Consider the following 18,319-nt stretch of genomic DNA (forward strand, 5'->3'; position numbering starts at 1 on the left):
TTTAAGCTGTCTATACACTAGGAAAAATATGGATGAGTGGCCCTTCAATAATACTATTGATAAAAAGCTTCAATTATTGAAGAGAATTATTGAAGAAAATGCCTCCACACAGGAACTAATACGTTTCAATATTGACAGTTCGTGTCATCTCTCAAGTTTTCTTGCGGCTTGAGATTATTTTTCGCGAAAATTTATTATTTGGCTGCTGGAAAAGCGTGGAAAGTGTTTGTTGAAGTTCATTGAGATAGTGTTTAGTGAATATTAGTGGAAAATTGTCCAAAAGTGCGAAGGAGAAGTGTTTTCGAGAGATGTTTTTTGTAGTGGGATTCAACCAAGTTTTACTAGAAGTTTTCACTCGTTTTTTTTTTTTAATTATTGGTAGTAATCCCTTCTGTGCATCACTGAAGAGTTATTTAATACCATATTCCAATTTCCAAAATGATCCGACACATATCCGAACGACAATAAAGTTTTTCAGAACTTCGAGACATAAAACATAACCTCAAACTTTGCTCAAAATAAATTTCTGAAAAGTGTACAGCAGCAGGAAAATTCAGCAGCAGGAGGGATTTGCTAGCTGTGCTCAGTTTCCTTGATGGAGGTATTGAAGTGCTGAAAACCGAAGATTGTAACAATCTGACAGCAGCTGCCGGAGCTGGACGGGTGGATGCCGCGAGTTCAGTGTCGGTTGAGAAGTTAGCCCACATCGTCCTGATGATGAAAAAACGCGAAGTTTTTCCCTGATGAAGCAGCTGAGGGACATGTGGCTGCTGTGAGTCCAGCCTCGGCTGAGAAGTTATCCTTGATCATCCTGATGATGCAAAGACTGCGAAGTTGTCCCTGATAACACTGTAGAAAGTGCCAGTGGGATGCAGGATCCAACAGTTGATGGTTTAAATACATCCGGATGTCTTTAGTTCCACATCCAATAAACATTCTCTTCATTTAGAAGTTGAGGGACCCTCATATCCGGCTGTTGGATTATATATATTCACAAGCAGGGACTGTTCTGACTTGTAAGTGCTTCTGCTGCCCAAAGGTTCATGGATACACTCAGAAGCTCTTCCTGAGATTCACAGAAGGGAGTTGCAGTCAGATTATGGATACGACTCTGCTCCAGAAGTACAGAAAAATCTCAGAGAAACAAAAAATTATTGTATGTATAAAATTGTGAAGACTTTTTTATTTAAATTTTTTTTTATTAAAAAAATAAAATTAACAAAAAATAAACAAAAATCTCTTTCTTTTTTCCAATATTGTGTCACTTCAACTGTGGCTCCCAGTCTCTTTGCTTGATAAGATCTCGCGCCTTATCTATTCCTTGATATTTTCCTTGTCTGTCAGCCAATGTTCAGGTTTATATTGAAGAGATCCACGGGTTGTGTTCCAACTAAAAAACTCACGGGACCTGCTAATGCAATAGAATGTCTCACTTCCATCCCAATTCAATTCTTTATCTTGATCTGTTCTCCAGCTGGATGCTGGGATTGAGATCTGCTTTGTCTCAGAAGCCTCAATCTACAGTGAGTGTCAATAGTTTGTTGCCTAATGGATGTTTGAGAAATCAAGTGAAAAAAATGATAGAAAAAAATACTTTTCCAAATTTTTCTTTTTGCAGATGAGTTCCTTGTAATCCGTAGATATTATTTATAGTTTTCAAAAAAAATAATTAATTTTATTTCATATCAAAAATAATTGTTTTCCAAAGGTTGGTCATTTTTGAAAAATCAAAAGTTTGTTGCCTCATTAAAAAACTAATTCAAAATGGTGAAAACGTGCAAACAACTTTATGTAAACCGGTTACATTTTGAGCTTATGTCATTTGATAGGCAAATGGTGGATTTGTACATTTTTAAGGCTGTCAATGTTAAATATATAGGTGTAAGAGTGATGATAAATAACAAGAAATAATCAGTTTTTTGATAATTCATAATTTAGGTTATAATGGCAAATTACAAAATGTTGAAAGGTGGGATATTGTCCAGAGATGCTGCTGGAAGGAATCGGCGTCGCTTAATTGCCAAATTTTATGGAAATTCATGAAAAGTTATACATAAAATGGTCAAATATTATAGTTATGAGGCACGAGTACATCTGAAAAACGCTACTGGTAGACCCAGGGTTTCGACTCAGAAAGTCGATAACCGCATTCTAGGTATCTCTGATAGTAACCCCATGATGTTTGCTTCAAAAATTCAAGGTCGGCTGGTTACAGAAGGCATACAGGCTTCAAAACCAACCGCAATTTAATGAAAGTGGTAAGAATAATTACTTGGTTTGCAGGTTTCCATTGGTAAACAAAACCAATCTGGTTAAAATGTTGTAAATTCACTTGGAGCATGCTAAAAACGTAAAAATACAACCTCTTACGCAGTTTGGTTTTGCTTACCAATGGAATCTTGCGAGCCAAGTACCTATTCTTATATTTTCTTTCATTTTGAGTTTGATTTTCGAAGCATTTGAAGCCTGTATGCCTTCTGTAACCAGCCGACTTTGAATTTTTGAAGCAAACATCATGGGGTTACTATCAGAGATACCTAGAATGTGGTTATCGACTTTCTGAGTCGAAACTCTGGGTCTACCAGTAGCGTTTTTCAGATGTACTCGTGCCTCATAACTATAATATTTGACCATTTTATGTATAACTTTTCATGAATTTCCATAAAATTTGGCAATTAAGCGACGCCGATTCCTTCCAGCAGTATCTCTGGACAATATCCCACCTTTCAACTTTTTGTAATTTACCATTATAACCTAAATTATGAATTATCAAAAAACTGATTATTTCTTGTTATTTATCATCACTCTTACACCTATATATTTAACATTGACAGCCTTAAAAATGTACAAATCCACCATTTGCCTATCAAATGACATAAGCTCAAAATGTAACCGGTTTACATAAAGTTGTTTGCACGTTTTCACCATTTTGAATTAGTTTTTTTAATGAGGCAACAAACTTTTGATTTTTCAAAAATGACCAACCTTTGGAAAACAATTATTTTTGATATGAAATAAAATTAATTATTTTTTTTGAAAACTATAAATAATATCTACGGATTACAAGGAACTCATCTGCAAAAAGAAAAATTTGGAAAAGTATTTTTTTCTATCATTTTTTTCACTTGATTTCTAAAACATCCATTAGGCAACAAAATATTGACACTCACTGTATGTCCAGATTCTCAATTTACCCCCAATTTATATCTGAACAAAAACTTTCACCAAAACTGGGGTAAATTCCACTAGGAAGTAACATTCCCTGAAACACACTTTTTTTCTTTTTGAACTTGCACCAAAATCGACAAATAACATTTTTCGAATATTCTGCAACACAAAATATTCGAATTTGCGTGAAAACGAAAATTAATATATTGAAGAAAATATCTAATGAACTTGATATCGGCCATTTCTTCCATATTCCACTTCAATAATATTATGGAAGAATAATATTGATGATATTTGTCTCAATGTGTAGGGGTAAACAATATTGAAAGACAATATGGAAGAAAAGTCATCCATATTGAAACGAATATTGAAGAAATTGCCTCCACATTAGACAAATTTTCTTCAATAATCCAAATTCATGTCCATATGTTTTGCTAATGTGTAGGCAATTTTCATCAATATTAAATATTTATTGCAAATATTGATGAAATTTTCTCCTAATGTATAGACAGCTTTACCGATTCGAAGGTATATCAGAGAGAACTTACCTAAAAACCCGTTGGAAGTTTGAACGTTTAAACCGATAAGGTATACAAAAGTGAGTAAGTTCGTAAAAATCACTTTTTGCAGCATACATTTACATATTATTGTTGCCATTATTGGCAATTGAAGTGTCAAGAATACCGAAATTCGAAATGGCAAAACAATCAGCGCTAATGCGGCGAGTACGTAAACTTACTCTTTAAGTTTTCGGTAGATTTTCGAATAGGTCTAACTTGGCTTCGGAATGACTTTGAGATTATTACTGAACGGATCCACTTTCTTTTCCAATTGTAAATATTTTGGAATGACTTTATCATTCTTTTAATGAACAAAATGCAGAGAAACCATGAGTTACTTCTTCAAGAACCCTGTTCCCCTCTTACAAAATAAGTAAGATTACGTAAAAATCTACTCAAAAAACCCCTCCAGCAGAAAAAAATCTCATATCAATATTAAAGCCATAAAATTCAATCTGAGAGCCTAATTGAGATCTACCGTAAATCCCACAAAATCTCTTTGGATTTTTGGCTTGGAAAACAAGGAAAAATTTTCCTTGAGGTGAAAATGGGTGCGATAAGTTGTGATTACTGCTTTCCCGGAGAAATAAGAATTGCATTGGAGTGGATAATGGGGTTTCCATGGGCTGGATAATGGACCAAAATATTCAAAGTAATTGTATTTCGCTACATTGTCTCTCGATGGATTAAATTGCCAAATGAGATTATTGATCTCTGACAAATGGATTTCAGCAAAATCAGCGTCAATTTCGATTTCTTGAGGCTGTGTTTCTCTTGGAATTCCCCTCTCATGGAATTTTTTCGACTGCAGGGAAGGTGACATAATCCATTCAATCATTGTCAAACGGTGAGAGATATCGATTTGAGCTTTTCGAAGGACCCCCCATAAGTCAATTTTGACATTTAACATGACTAATTTTGAGGAACAACATCGAACTTCCAGCATTCCGCAAAGTAATTCCGCTCTATAATTCCTTTTTTTCTCCACTCTAGCATTCCCTTACCGGATTTTCGGAATATTTCCTGGCCATTTTCTTGTTTTTCTCCCGCAACAACTATTCCAACAGGAAAACTATAAATCAAGTCTAGCTTCCGCACGCTCTTCATTTTCATTTTCTTTAGCACTTTTACATGGTTTAAAACTCATTTGGAATAAACCATAAAATGCTTTTTAACAAACCATTTTTCCATCCTCTTACATCGCCCGCCCCTCATTCCACTTTCGCCAAAATATTTGCAGAATCGTGCGAGAAAAGCCAGAAAATAGCGTAACTAAGCAATTCAGTTTCCTTCCGGCCGCGCCATCTCTTTTCCATTTTCTTACGCCCCATTCCGCAATGAAAACAAAAAACAAGATAGACAATCTTAAAGGAATTTACTTCGAAAACTAAATTTTCGTCAGAGAGAAAAACCCCCAAAGATAAAATTCCAGAGACAGAAGCCAAATGAAGAAATTAATTTCCGTGAAAATGTTCCATCGTGCTCTTTTGGTTTGTTTCAGGAAGTGATTGTTGTCGGGAGTCGTGCACAGGAGAAAATGGGGAAATTCAATTCAATCCACCTTCATTAGGGATATTCCAGGAGGATTTGTATCATGGGAGTGAATTACGAAAAAAAAATTCTCTCAGCAAATTCATTTCACACGCAGCTGCTAACGAACTAAATTCAATAGTTTTTCTCTTATATTTTATCAAAAACTCTTTGTTAAATGTTCCTTCGAAGGAACTTCTGTTATGTATTCCCTGAAAATCTACAGAGAAAATTTCTCTTTAGACATCAGAGTTGAATACACTGGGTGCAAACACAAGAAGATTTTGATTCTCCAATAGTGTCTTGGATAAAAGATAAATAGAACTAACAAAAAGTTGTTAATGTTCGAAGAATTCAAATTCAATTTCGAATTTTTATACTGAATTTTCGAACAAGATGGTGAAAATTTATAAAGCATCACACTGAAAAGCTCGAAAAAGTTACTCAGTGATTATCGTGAGATTAGTAAAATAGAAGCAATAAACGTCGTTTCTTTGTGTTTTTCTTCACAACGAAGTGAAGACCTACACATTTTGACACTTGAGCAATTCAAAATTCGAACAGGATGTACTTCAGCCACCTTACAGAATTGTCAAGAAGTAAGAATGGCTCCGTTCAGTAATAACCGTAATAACCCAAAAGACAAAGCCAAGCCAGGGGCCTATCAAGCCTAATAAAAAGTGAAGCTATTTTTCAATTTTCCTTGTAAAAATTTTGCAGATATTGCACCGCGACTTAAACAAATTTCCTCGTAGTTCTTGTATTATTTCGGCGAACATTATGAAATATATATTTTTAGATAGCTTTTAATACACGATTTCGAAATATGTATATCAAACTAATATGTCAATTCTCTTTAGGAAAAAACTTGCCAATAGTCTTCAGTGCTTCTATGCAAAAACGTATGGAAAAATTAAATGCCGAGAGGCCCCTAGCCAAGCCAAACCTATTCGAAAATCTATCGGAAGCCTAAAGTGCAAGTTCACGTACTCGTCGCTTTAACGCTGATTGTTCTGCCATTTCGAATTTCGGTATTCTTGACACTTCAATCATACAGTGTCAAGAGTACCTGAAATTCGAAATGGCAGAACAATCAGCGTTAGCGGCGAGTACGTGAACTTGCACTTTAGGTTTCCGATTGATTTTCGAATAGGTTTGGCTTGGCTTTGCAGTATCTTTGTCTCTTCGAAAGATTTTTACTGAACAAAACCAATTTCGTCTTTTTGATGTCTTCAAAAGGGCTCACATGATTTCTTGTCCGAATTTCGAACTCTTTCGAATCTTAGAAGCCCGAGCGTTCACAGCCAGAATTTTCCCAAGACAAAAAACATTCGAAGACCGTTTTTGAAAGGCAAAAAAAAAGAAATTTTTATAATATTACATTTCCGTCATAAATTATTTATTATTTACGAAAAACTTTTTTCTTTTAAAGAAGTACATTTTCCTCAATTTTTCCAATAAAATGCAGAGATTTTAAATAATCGTTTCTGAAGCATCCATTAGGTAACGGGTGTGAGACTTCGCTTACTCGAGACAAATTTGGATAACTTTGGTTAATCGCCGGTACGATCGCTAGTGCGGTTAGCGATTTATGGCCGTTAAAAAGGAAGAAGAAAAATTGCGGAATTGCAGAACGAAGTTTTGCTGGGTCCTAGGTAACAGGTGTGAGTCTTCGCTTACTCGAGCGACATTTGGAAAATTGCCCCATGGCAAATGGACGCGGAAATTCCACTCATTTCATGGAATTTGACGCTAAAATTCCACAGTCTTCCATAGTCTTCCATTGAATCTTTCTTAGGAAAATCTATTGGAATTGTTTTATTCCATGAAAATTCGAGCAACATCCAATGGATATCCAGATGAAAGTCCACGGATGACCAGGAATCCAGTGGAATATTCCATGGAAAATTCCACGGGCTCTCCTATGGATTTTTCATGGATTTTACTGCTATACGCCTCCTTTTTCCTGGAAAATTCCTGCTTAATTCCTAGGGAAAATTCAAGGAATAATTCCATGGAAAATTTGAACAACATCCTATGGAAATCCAGCGTCACTTTCTAGTGGATGTCCATGTAAGATTTGTATGGAAAATACAATGTGAAACGTCTGCGGATTCACTGGAATATTCCATGGAAAATTCCAGAAGCTTTCCTATGGATTTTCCATGGATTTTACTATATTACGCCACCCTTTTTGTTGGAGAATTCCTTCTTATTTCCTAGGGAAATCCAAGGAATAATTCAATGGAAAATTTGAACTACATCCAATGGAAATCAAACGTCACTTTCTAGAGGAAGTCCATGAAAGATTTGCATGGAAAATATTATGTGAAATGTCCGCGGATTCTAGTGGAATATTCCACGGAAAATTCCACTATCTTCAAAACAAGTATTCTAAGAAAAATTTCACACATTTGTTTTTTTTTTCGTTTAACCGCTAGAATATGTTCGTGGCGTTACAAAATAGATGGATTATTTTGCTCACAAATTTTATGCAGATGTTTTTTATAGGAAGAAGAAGGTGTTTTTTTTATAAAGAATTTTCCATAGGAATTCCAGAGGATTTCCTAAGGAACTTTATAGATACCAATGCGGTCTTCAATCTGTCCTCCTCAACTCTGTATTCAGACACCCACTTGAGGCATCTTCATTCGAGCATTACTTCACTTATTTTCCACCCCTCTCCCCTTTCCCCTCCAGCCCATCAGAGAGCATATTTTCCCCATCTGCAATCGCACCCTCTGTCTCAGAGACACCGAACGGGGATAACCATGATTTTGTCGTGGCCATTGAGAAAAGTGGCCAGTAATGATGCTTAAATTGTCCGTGCGAAGGAAATAAAATGTATTTTATTAGTGCCAAACATTTCTCCATGCAGCACAAAAGGCAACCGGAAAAAAACCCCGGGGTTGTCTTTTGAATTTTCACCCACTCCCCATCGATCCGATCGAATATTATAGCTTCCGGTTGAGCGACCGGAATCGACACTTTTCATTTTATATGATGTGTCTATGAATAAATTCTTCGTCTGCATGCCTTCCTGAATGTTTCACTTGAGAGATTTTTATCACAGGACTTTCCAGCAAAAGGACCAAGTACATGATAAAATCATTTGATTTTCCCAATTTTCTTGCCGTCAGTGCTCATTTTGCAAAAGTCCAGCAAATTTGATCATCAAATAGCGCAAGAGGATTATAAAGGATACACATTCATAAAATAGGATATGCAATAAAATCGCTCAGGATCTGCGATATTTATCGTGTTTCTTTCTCGCAACAGGAAATAAAAATATCACTTTTTTTTGCTTCACTTTCAGTTGAATTAAAAATGAATAAAACTGGTCAAAATAGGTGACTTTTTTTCACTCTATCTGCATGACCACAATTTTTTCAACTCAATTCACATATTCTATATCGATGGTCCTTTTTTTGCATCCCTTCATACACAGACGAATTTTATATATGCGTTGGAATTTGCAGATTTTTGGGGTCAAAGGGAATTTTCCATGGAAATTCCATGGAGACTTCTGATTAACATCCATGGACAAGTCCATATTTTCCGCGGAATTCAATTAATTAGATTTTTTGTCAATAACGAGATTACGCAGAAAATTCCATAATTTACAAATAAAAATACCTCCTTACCCTATAGCCAACGACTTCGACAATTCCACTGGATTTCCAGCAGACTTTTCTGCATTATCTGCCGATTTTACCGCTAAAAAGCCGCGTGAGCTTCAGAAATGTCCGAGAATATCCATGGACTTTTCTGCACAAATATTTCCATGACTTTTCTTACACAGAAAAAAAAACAATTCGTATTATTGTTGGTAAATGCTTGTGAATTCTTACTGGGGACTTACAAAATGCTCGAAAATCGTATAACACACAAAAAAGTTCGTAAAAGTTTGTATTTTTTCACAAACATTGTTCGTAAGATAATCACTTGACGTGTATTTTTTGTTCTTTTACAAACATTTGTTCATAACTGTTCGTAAAGACACAGAGAGGTTCGTCAAATTTTGTCAATTGTTTGTAAATGTTCGTAAACACACAGAAGTGTTCGTAAAATCTTGTGATCTGTCCGTAAATGTTCGTAAAGACACAGAAGCGTTCGTAAAATTTTGTAATTTGTTCGTAAATGTTCGTAAAGGCACAGAAGCGTTCGGAGTGTTCGTAAAATTTTGTCAAGTGTCCGTAAATGTTCGAAAAGGCACAGAAGCGTTCGTAAAATTTTGTCATTTGTTTATAAATGTTCATAAAAACACAGAAACGTTCGTAAAATTTTGTTATTTGCCCGTAAATGTTCGTAAAGACACAGAAGCGTTCGTAAAATTTTGTCATTTGACCGTAAATGTTCGTAAAGGCACAGAAGCGTTCGTAAAATTTTGTCATTTGACCGTAAGTGTTCGTAAAGACACAGAAGCGTTCATCAAATTTTATCATTTGTCCGTATAGTTTTTCCGGACAAAGAAAACTGTACAAACAAATGTTTGTAAAACAAATAAAATATTCTCGTCAAAAAATACAAACAATTAGAAACTTTTCAGCGGGTTTTTCAATTTACGAGCATTTCTTAAGTCTCCAATAGGAATTCGCAAACATTTACGATCCATTTTACGAAATATTCTTTACGGTTTAGGGATTATTAGCCGAATAATCGACGGTTCAGTTGAGTTGAAAACACTGCTACTATATTGTCCACTTGAGTATGTGTTATTCGCAAGAATTATAGCGTTAGGGTAAAAACACAAGTGTGGAATTTTTTCCTTCAATTCCATGGAAGAGTCTTCGTTGGAAAAATAATAGAAATTATGCTTGAAATATTCAACAGGAATTTTGAGTCAATTTCCACGTGAAAGAAAGATGATAAATCTGCGGAACTCCATTTGGAATGTCAGTGGATTTTTCCATTGAAGCTCATACGGAAAAATACCGGATAAATTCCACGGATTCAACGGAATGATAAGAAAGATATTCATTGCAGTTCCAGCACGTTTTCAGATAATCATTTGTCAAAACTCCGAGAAGACTTCGGAATTTTGAAATAGTTTTACTGTCTACGGATTTTCCAAGGATTGTTCAGTTGACATTCCATATGACATGCAGACATTTTGCAGAAAGTACATTTAATTAGCCACAAAATTTAATCTGAGTAGCCAAATTTAGAAAAATTTATTAAAATTTTGTGTAGAGGAGGAATTATAGACCTACCGCTTCCTAAAAAATAGACCACGCCCCAATAAAATTTGCTTTTAAAATATTGTGATTTCATCGAAATATTCCAAAAACTGAAAGTCATTTTTCTGTACCTTTTACACTTTTACGCGAAAGAGAATGAAAATTAAAAGTTTTCAGTGGAAAACATTAGACTGTTTCTAAGAGGGCGTGGCGTAAGATGTAATATTATTCATGTCTTTTGCTTTTGTTTAATATTTTCTGCAAATGTAATTTTCTCCTTCCGCATTTTGTAAGAAAATCTATACACAGTTCAGCTGAGATTTTTTTTCTTATTGCAAGCCTTATAGGGGGCGTGGCTTATTTTTTTGTGTACAAGGATTTTTGAACTATGCTCACAAAATGCAATTGGTTTGTTCTCAGTGAATTATATTAAAACTTTATTAGCCAAAGAAAGTTTGTAGATTCCATTTTAAATTTTTCAATACGTCCGGAAGGGGGCGTGGCCTAAATCGGGTAACCTAGAAGGATTTAGGAATATTTTTCAAGCGTAAAAACTAAAAATTGTAAATAAGCGATGAAATTTGTAGTTATTCCGTTAATAAACTAAATACTGGTAAAATGTTCCTCGGACAATTCCATCAATTATCCACGGATCACCCATGGAATTCCACGGACATGTCTTATCTCTATTAAATTTTTCCATTTCTCATTAAAATTCGCTATTTTGAATATTTTCAGACCCGAGGCGCCAAATGTCAAAAGCCATCGTTTAATATTTATTTAGAATTAATAATTTTCCAGCTACCGCTGAATTGAATCGTGAAAAATATTCCTCCTGTCGAAGTAGATTGAGCGGAAAAATCAACTACAATCTGCCTTGCAATACATATATAAAAAAAAACTCACATGCCGAAAAGAATGGGAAAGAGGAAGTATTGTTAAAAATTGAAAATTGACTTTTTGACTTCCACTCTTTCCTGACATTCTGAATAAATTACATTCTTCACATATTCACCCAGTAAAATATTCACTTGAAGGCAATATTCCAGAGTCCAGGAAGGAGCGATAACCAAAGAGCAAAAAAAAAAGAAAAACGATTTTGCACTCTTTTATGTTGGAAAAATAATGTATATGCAAAATGTTCCTATCCAATTCAAGACACACACTGTGCAAAGAATATTTCCCACCAAGAGCCACACACCATCCGCAAAAACCATTTTCAATATTATTTCAATGATGAAAAAGAGATGATGAGATATTGAGAAATATCGATGGATTTGAATTTCAATTGGAGCCAACGTCAAAAAGTAAAATTACGTGGAAAATTGAAAACAAACTAAATTTTCTTATTCTTCGCAAATATCCACACCATTTTTCCTACTAAGAAAATATTCAGGGGACAATAAATGGCATTTTTTATTGGATGCAGACACATTTTTTATAGGGCGCAGACAAATTTTTTATTGGGCTCAGACAATTTTTTATTGGGCTCGGACAAATTTCTTAAAGGGTTAAGTTCAAAATCTGTAAAATATTCCTTTCTGTGATGAAATTTGGTTAAAGCTCTCTTTTCCTAATCAATTAAAAATCAAAATACATTATTCGACAAATAGAGGAATATCTTTGGACATTTCCGAAGAAAGTTATCGGACAATTCCATCATTTCAATATTTTTTCTAGTTTTGCAATGAAAAAATTAAAAAAAAATCACATGAAATATTGAACAAAAAAAGTTTGATGTCTACGCATTTTCTGCGGAGTATCCTAGGACTCTTCCACGGAAATTCTGTAGACTATTTGTTTCAGTTTAGAAACTTTTATAAGGTTTAATGTACATTTATTAAATTTCTAGCAAGACATTTACAGAAAATTTATGAAATTTCTCTAGGAAATAAAATTTATCATCCGCCTTCGCATTTTGTTTTATTTCGAGTATCCTTGGATTTTTCCATGAAAGTTCGTTAGACTTTTTGTTCATTTTAGAAACTTTTATATATTTTCTAGCAATACATTCTTAGAAAATTCATAATATTCTCTAAGAGATAAAATTTATCGTTTGTATTTTATTTAGGAGTATTCTTGGACTTTTCCACGGAAATCCATCAGACTATTCTTTCGGTTCAGAAACCTTTATACATTTTCAAGCAAAATGTTCCCAGAAAATTCGTAAAATATTTTCTATGTGTGAATTTTATCATTGGTCTTCACATTTTTTTATTTGGAGTATCCTTGGACTTTTCCACGGAAATCCAGAAGATTGTTCCTTCAGTTTAGAAAATCTTATACATTTTTTTAGGAAACATTCCTAGAAAATTTACGAGTTTTTCCGGTAAATAATATTTATCACCCACCTTCGCATTTTTTCATTTGGAGTATCCTTGGACTTTTCCACTGTTCTTTCAGTTTAGAAACTTTTATACATTTTCTAGCACGACATTGACATGAAAATCATCAAATATTCTCTAGGTAATAAAATTTATTATTTGTATTTTATTTAGGAGCATCCTTGGACTTTTCCACAGAAATCCATCAGACTATTCTTTCGGTTTAGAAAATTTTATAATTTTCTAGCAAGATATTCCCAGAAAATTCATAAAATTATGTATGAAATTTATCATTGGTCTTGACATTTTTTTATTTGGAGTATCCTTGGACTTTTCCACGGAAGTCCATTAGACTGTTCCTTCACTTAAGTTTATATAAAACTTTTATACATTTTTTCTAATAAGACATTCCCAGAAAATTCACGAAATTTTTCCAGTAAATAATATTTATCATCCGCCTTCGCACTTTTTCATTTGGAGTATCCTTGGACTTTTCCAAGGAAGTCCACGGGACGTTCCTTCAGTTTAGAAACTTTTATAAATTTTCCGGCAAGACATTTTCAGAAAATTCATCAAATATTCTTTAGGAAATAAAATTTATTATCCGCTTTCGCATTTTTTTTATTTTGAGTATCCTTAGACTTTTCCACGGAACATCTGTAAACAGTTCTTTCAATTTTAAAACTTCTATTAAGTTTCTAATAAAGGCTTGCTAAGAAAATTCATGAAGTATTCTGTAAGAAGCAAAATTTACCATATGGATATCTCCACTGGAGTAAACTTGGATTTCTCCGTGGAAGTTCAACAGACAATTCTTTTTTTTTTGCTTGCTTTTAAAACAGTCTTTAGTGAAACCTTTGCAGAAATCTATCAAAATAAGCAACAGATAATAAAAGCCACTGTCTGTAAATTTTCCACCGAATATCCTAGGACATGTCATTGGATAATCATCGGACATTTCGTTTTCCAAAAAGGAAGTGCAGAAAATCTTGTAAATTTCCTATTAATTCACGAAAATTCAGCATTTAACCCATATACAGATTTCTTAAGCATATTTTCAAGTAATCATTCACCCTTTTCTTTTCGGCGAAAAGTGAAAAAGTTAATACAAAACTTTACAACTTTCCATCAATTCCCTTCTCTTTTCTGTGCAACTGGAAATCAATTTCGACAACTGTCTTGCAGTGAATTTCATTCTTTTTCATTTTATATCTATTTTCCACTTCCCCAAAAGTCAATCTCAGCCCCGTTCCGCAAAAAGAAAATTGATGGAATTATTAGAATAGATTGTCTTTCACACAAAATGCACCCGAAATTTCAACGAAAACTTTCTCAATTTCTTTAAATCTGTAAAAAAAAAATAAAATTGGAATAAAAAATCACTCACCAATTCTTTGTACTTGGAGACATTTCCCACGACCTTCTTCGGCTGAAGACTCTGCAGATGATTCGGAGTTTTGGCCTCATGTTTCTTCTTGGACACTTCTCCAACTTTTGGCTTTGCCCTTCGCATGTTCTCCAGATCAACTTCCCGGGCAACTAGCTGTCGCGTCCAGTAGCTCAGAGGAATATCTTCCGAGCTCCGGAAGAAACTTAGCAGTTCAATATCTGGTTCCATTTGATACTTAAAAGCTCCATCGATTCCCTTAACTTGCACAAATTTCACCCCAAGATCCGCCATCACTTCGACTGCATGCTGCAGATCGGATCTCTCCTTGGGAGTGAGCAATTGCAGAGAAACTGACCGAATGCTTGGACTTAGAATTCTCCGAATGAGTGGAAGAGTGTCCAGGAGCATCACACAGCCCTCCCCAATGCCCCGAACTGTGCTCCCCAGACCCTTTCTCAAGGCAATCATGAGCATTTTGTGCGTCTGAAGTTTCTGCGAAGACTGCAGAAGAACAAAAAATATTTTAATAAGGGATTACGTTGGGGGCGTGGCCTAATTTTTTATGGCCTGATATCCCTTCTAAAAACTTCGCAAATTGAAAAAAATAACCCTAGATTGCTCAGGAATAATTAAAGCGACCCCAATTGAAGATGAAAACTTCAGAAATATCGAATTCCAATGATTTTCATACGTAGGAGGCGTGACTTTAAATTGTCTATGGGCGTGGCTTGCTGTGAAGCCAAAAGATCATATAAAATCCTTGAAAAATTGTTAAAGAAAGCGGAGAATATTTACTTTTTAAGTTGTACAAGGAATTTTTACAAATAACCGGAAACATCAACAAGAAAAAAAAATTGGAAACCGAAATGAAAAAATCTACCACACCTATGAAAATAGTATGGAAAATACGACGCAGGTAATTCCGAAAAATATCCACAGAGAAGAAAAGGAAATGTCTATGGAATTTCCATGGAGATATCGAATGATACTCCCCGGATCATTATCCGCAGCATAAGACAGAGACTACAACGTTTAGCATCATTTTCGTGAAAAAGATGGCAAAGCGTCCCAGCTTTGCGAAACGCTCGAACTCGAGAAATAGACCTCCCTGTGAATTATTTTTCGCACGATTTTTGGATTCATACTGCTTTATCCCGGAAGCCAAAATAACAAAAGCCAAAATTCCAAAAACACAAAATCCCGAAAGTAAAAATTCTGAAAACTAAAATCCTGAAAAGTCATAATCCGGAAAGCCAAAAACCCGAAAAACCAAAATCCCGGAAGCCAAATCCCGAAAAGCGAAAATCACAAACGTCAAAATCCCAAAAGCTAAAACCCGAAAGCTAAAATTCCGAAGGCCAAAATCTGAAAAGTCAAATCCTGAAAGCCAAAATTTCGAAAGCCAAAATTCCGAAAACACAAAATCCCGAAAGCAAAAATGCCTAAAGCCAAAGTCCAGAAAAGCGAATATTTCGAACTCCAAAATCCCTAAAGCTAAAATTCCAAAAACTAAAATTCCGAAAGGCAAAATCCCGGATGCGTGAATCCCTACAATCAAAATTCCTAAAGCCAAAATCCCAAAACCTAAAATTCTCAAAAGCCAAAATCTTGAAAGCCAAAATTCCGAAAGTAAAAATCCCGAAAGCCAAAATCCCGAAAGCCGAAATCCTGAAAAGCCAAAATCCCAAAAGCCAAAATCCAGAAAAGCCACAATCCCGAAAGTCAAAATCCCGAAAGCCAAAATCCCGAAAGCCAAAATCCCGAAAGCCGAAATCCTGAAAAGCCAAAATCCCAAAAGCCAAAATCCAGAAAAGCCACAATCCCGAAAGTCAAAATCCCGAAAGCCAAAATCCCGAAAGCCAAAATCCTGAAAAGTCGAAATCCCGAAAGCCAAAATCCTGAACAGCCGAAATCCCGAAAGTCAAAATCTTTAAAGCCAAAATCTTGAAAAGCCACAAACCCAAAAGCTAAAAATTCAGAAAAGCCACAATCCCGAAAGTAAAAATCTCAAAAGCCAAAATCCCGAAAGCCAAAATCCTGAAAAGTCGAAATTCCGAAAGCCAAAATCCTGAACAGCCGAAATCCCGAAAGTCAAAATCTTTAAAGCCAAAATCTTGAAAAGCCACAAACCCAAAAGCCAAAAATTCAGAAAAGCCACAATCCCGAAAGTAAAAATCTCAAAAGCCAAAATCCCGAAAACCAAAATCCTGAAAGCCAAAATCCCGCAAGCTAAAATCCGGAGAAGCCAAAACCCCGGAAGCCAAAATCCTGAAAGACAAATTCCAAAAGCCAAAATCCCGAAAATTCAAAATCCCGAATGTAAAAATCCCGAAAAGTACAATCCTGGAAAGCCAACATCCTGAAAAGCCAAAATCCCTAAAGTGAAAATCCTGAAAGTCAAAATCCCGAAAGCTAAAATCCCGAAAGCATAAAAACCTGAAAAGACAAAATTCCGGAAGCCAAAATCCAGACAAGCCAAAATCCCGAAAGCCAAATTCCGAAAACACAAAATTCCGAAAGTAAAAATGCCGAAAGCCAAAATCCCGGATGTCAAAATCCAGAAAAGCGAAAATCCCAAACGCCAAAATCTCTAAATCTAAAATTCCGAAAGCTAAAATCCCGAAAGTCAAAATTCCGAGAGCTAAAATCCAGAAAAGCCACAATCCCGAAAGTAAAAATCCCGAAAGCTAAAATCCGGAAAAGCCATAATTCAGAAAGCTACAATCCCAAAAGCCAAAATCTCGAAAAGCCATAATCCCGAAAGCCAAAATCCCGAAAGCCAACATCCTGAACAGCCAAAATCCCCAAAAGCCAAAATCCCGAAAGCCAAAATCTCGAAAAGCCACAATCCCGAAAGTAAAAATCCCGAAAGCCAAAATCTCGAAAAGCCAAAATCCCGAAAGCCAAAATCCTGAAAAGCCAAAATCCCGAAAGCCAAAATCTCGAAAGGCCACAATCCCAAAAATCTAAAATCCCAAAAAGCCAAAATCCTAAAAATCAAAATCCCGAAAGCCAAAATCCGGGAAAGCCAAAATCCCGAAAATACAAAATCCCTAAAGTCAAAATCCCAAAAGTAAAAATCAGAAAAGCCAAAATCCCGAAAGCTAAAATTCAGAAACGCGAAAATATCTAACGTCAAAATCCCTAAAGCTAAAACCACGAAAGTCAAAATACCGAAACCCAAAATTCGGAAAAGCCAAAATCCCGAAAGCCAAAATTCCGAAAACTAAAATCCTTTTAAAGCTGAAATCCCAAAAATCGAGATCCAAATAGCCAATATTCTGAAAAGATGACTATCCCACCGTTTCACCTCTAGCTCGGGAACACACAGAAGGTCAAGTAAAAAAATAATAATAGTTTCCGAAAAATGAGGCAACTACTGATTCATTACCGATAAAGACCTATGCAGCCGGGTTTGAAATTTCAATACCTTTCCAAAAAACCAAATCTAAGCAAATCGGTTGAAAAAAAGCCCTCCAAATTGATTGAATTTCGACCTTCAAAAATCGGTCATTAAAAAACTGGGCCAATTTTGAGAAAATTTTAAAAATGGTTTTCAAGGGAATTTTTCTATTATTTTTTAAGCCATCCGTCCTTGAAGATGAATTAGGTATTTGTGGTTCAAATTCGTAGAATAACATAATATAGAAGAACCTCAAATTTTGATTATAACCTCAAATAACCTCATTTTTCTACAATTTATTTTCAAAACATCATTTTGCAGTTTTTCTAACGAAATTTCTTACTGATCATCTACTTTTCAGAAGATTTTTTTGCAATTTCGAAAATAAATTTATGGAAAAGTGAGGTTATTTGAGGTTATGTTCATTAAAGTTCTTTTGCAGTCAAAAATCTTTTTGAAATGTTTGAAGGGAATATGCAATCAATATCAGAGTCAATCAAATTCCACAGACATTTCCTATTTTATCAATGGATTTTCCGAAATTTTCTTTCCTAAATGCCGAATTCAGAATAAGAATCCAATTCAAAGAAAAACAGGTTAATATTGCAGTATTTAAATTTCAGAAAAGAGAGACAAATAATTGCAATTTCCTGTGCAAACAATTTTAATTGTGACCACAAAATCCACCACTTTGAGGGCGGAATAACAATTTCCCTCTAGCTTTTCAAATTTCATTCACCAACGAGAAAATTCCCTTAAACTGC

At 34.9% G+C, this 18,319-nt stretch overlaps 1 protein-coding gene across 2 annotated transcripts in view; it reads right to left on the bottom strand.

The window, feature by feature from the left end:
• Positions 1-18,319, bottom strand: part of LOC129806095 (chromosome transmission fidelity protein 18 homolog) — a 31,056-nt gene that overhangs the window by 4,585 nt on the left and 8,152 nt on the right. For both annotated transcript variants that reach the window (XM_055854444.1, XM_055854445.1), the window contains one exon: positions 14,150-14,653. In XM_055854444.1, coding sequence (XP_055710419.1) covers positions 14,150-14,653 — 504 coding nt within the window. The remainder of the gene's footprint in view (positions 1-14,149; positions 14,654-18,319) is intronic.

This window comes from Phlebotomus papatasi, chromosome 3, assembly GCF_024763615.1.
Source record: "Phlebotomus papatasi isolate M1 chromosome 3, Ppap_2.1, whole genome shotgun sequence".
Classification (NCBI taxonomy): Eukaryota; Metazoa; Arthropoda; class Insecta; order Diptera; family Psychodidae; genus Phlebotomus; species Phlebotomus papatasi.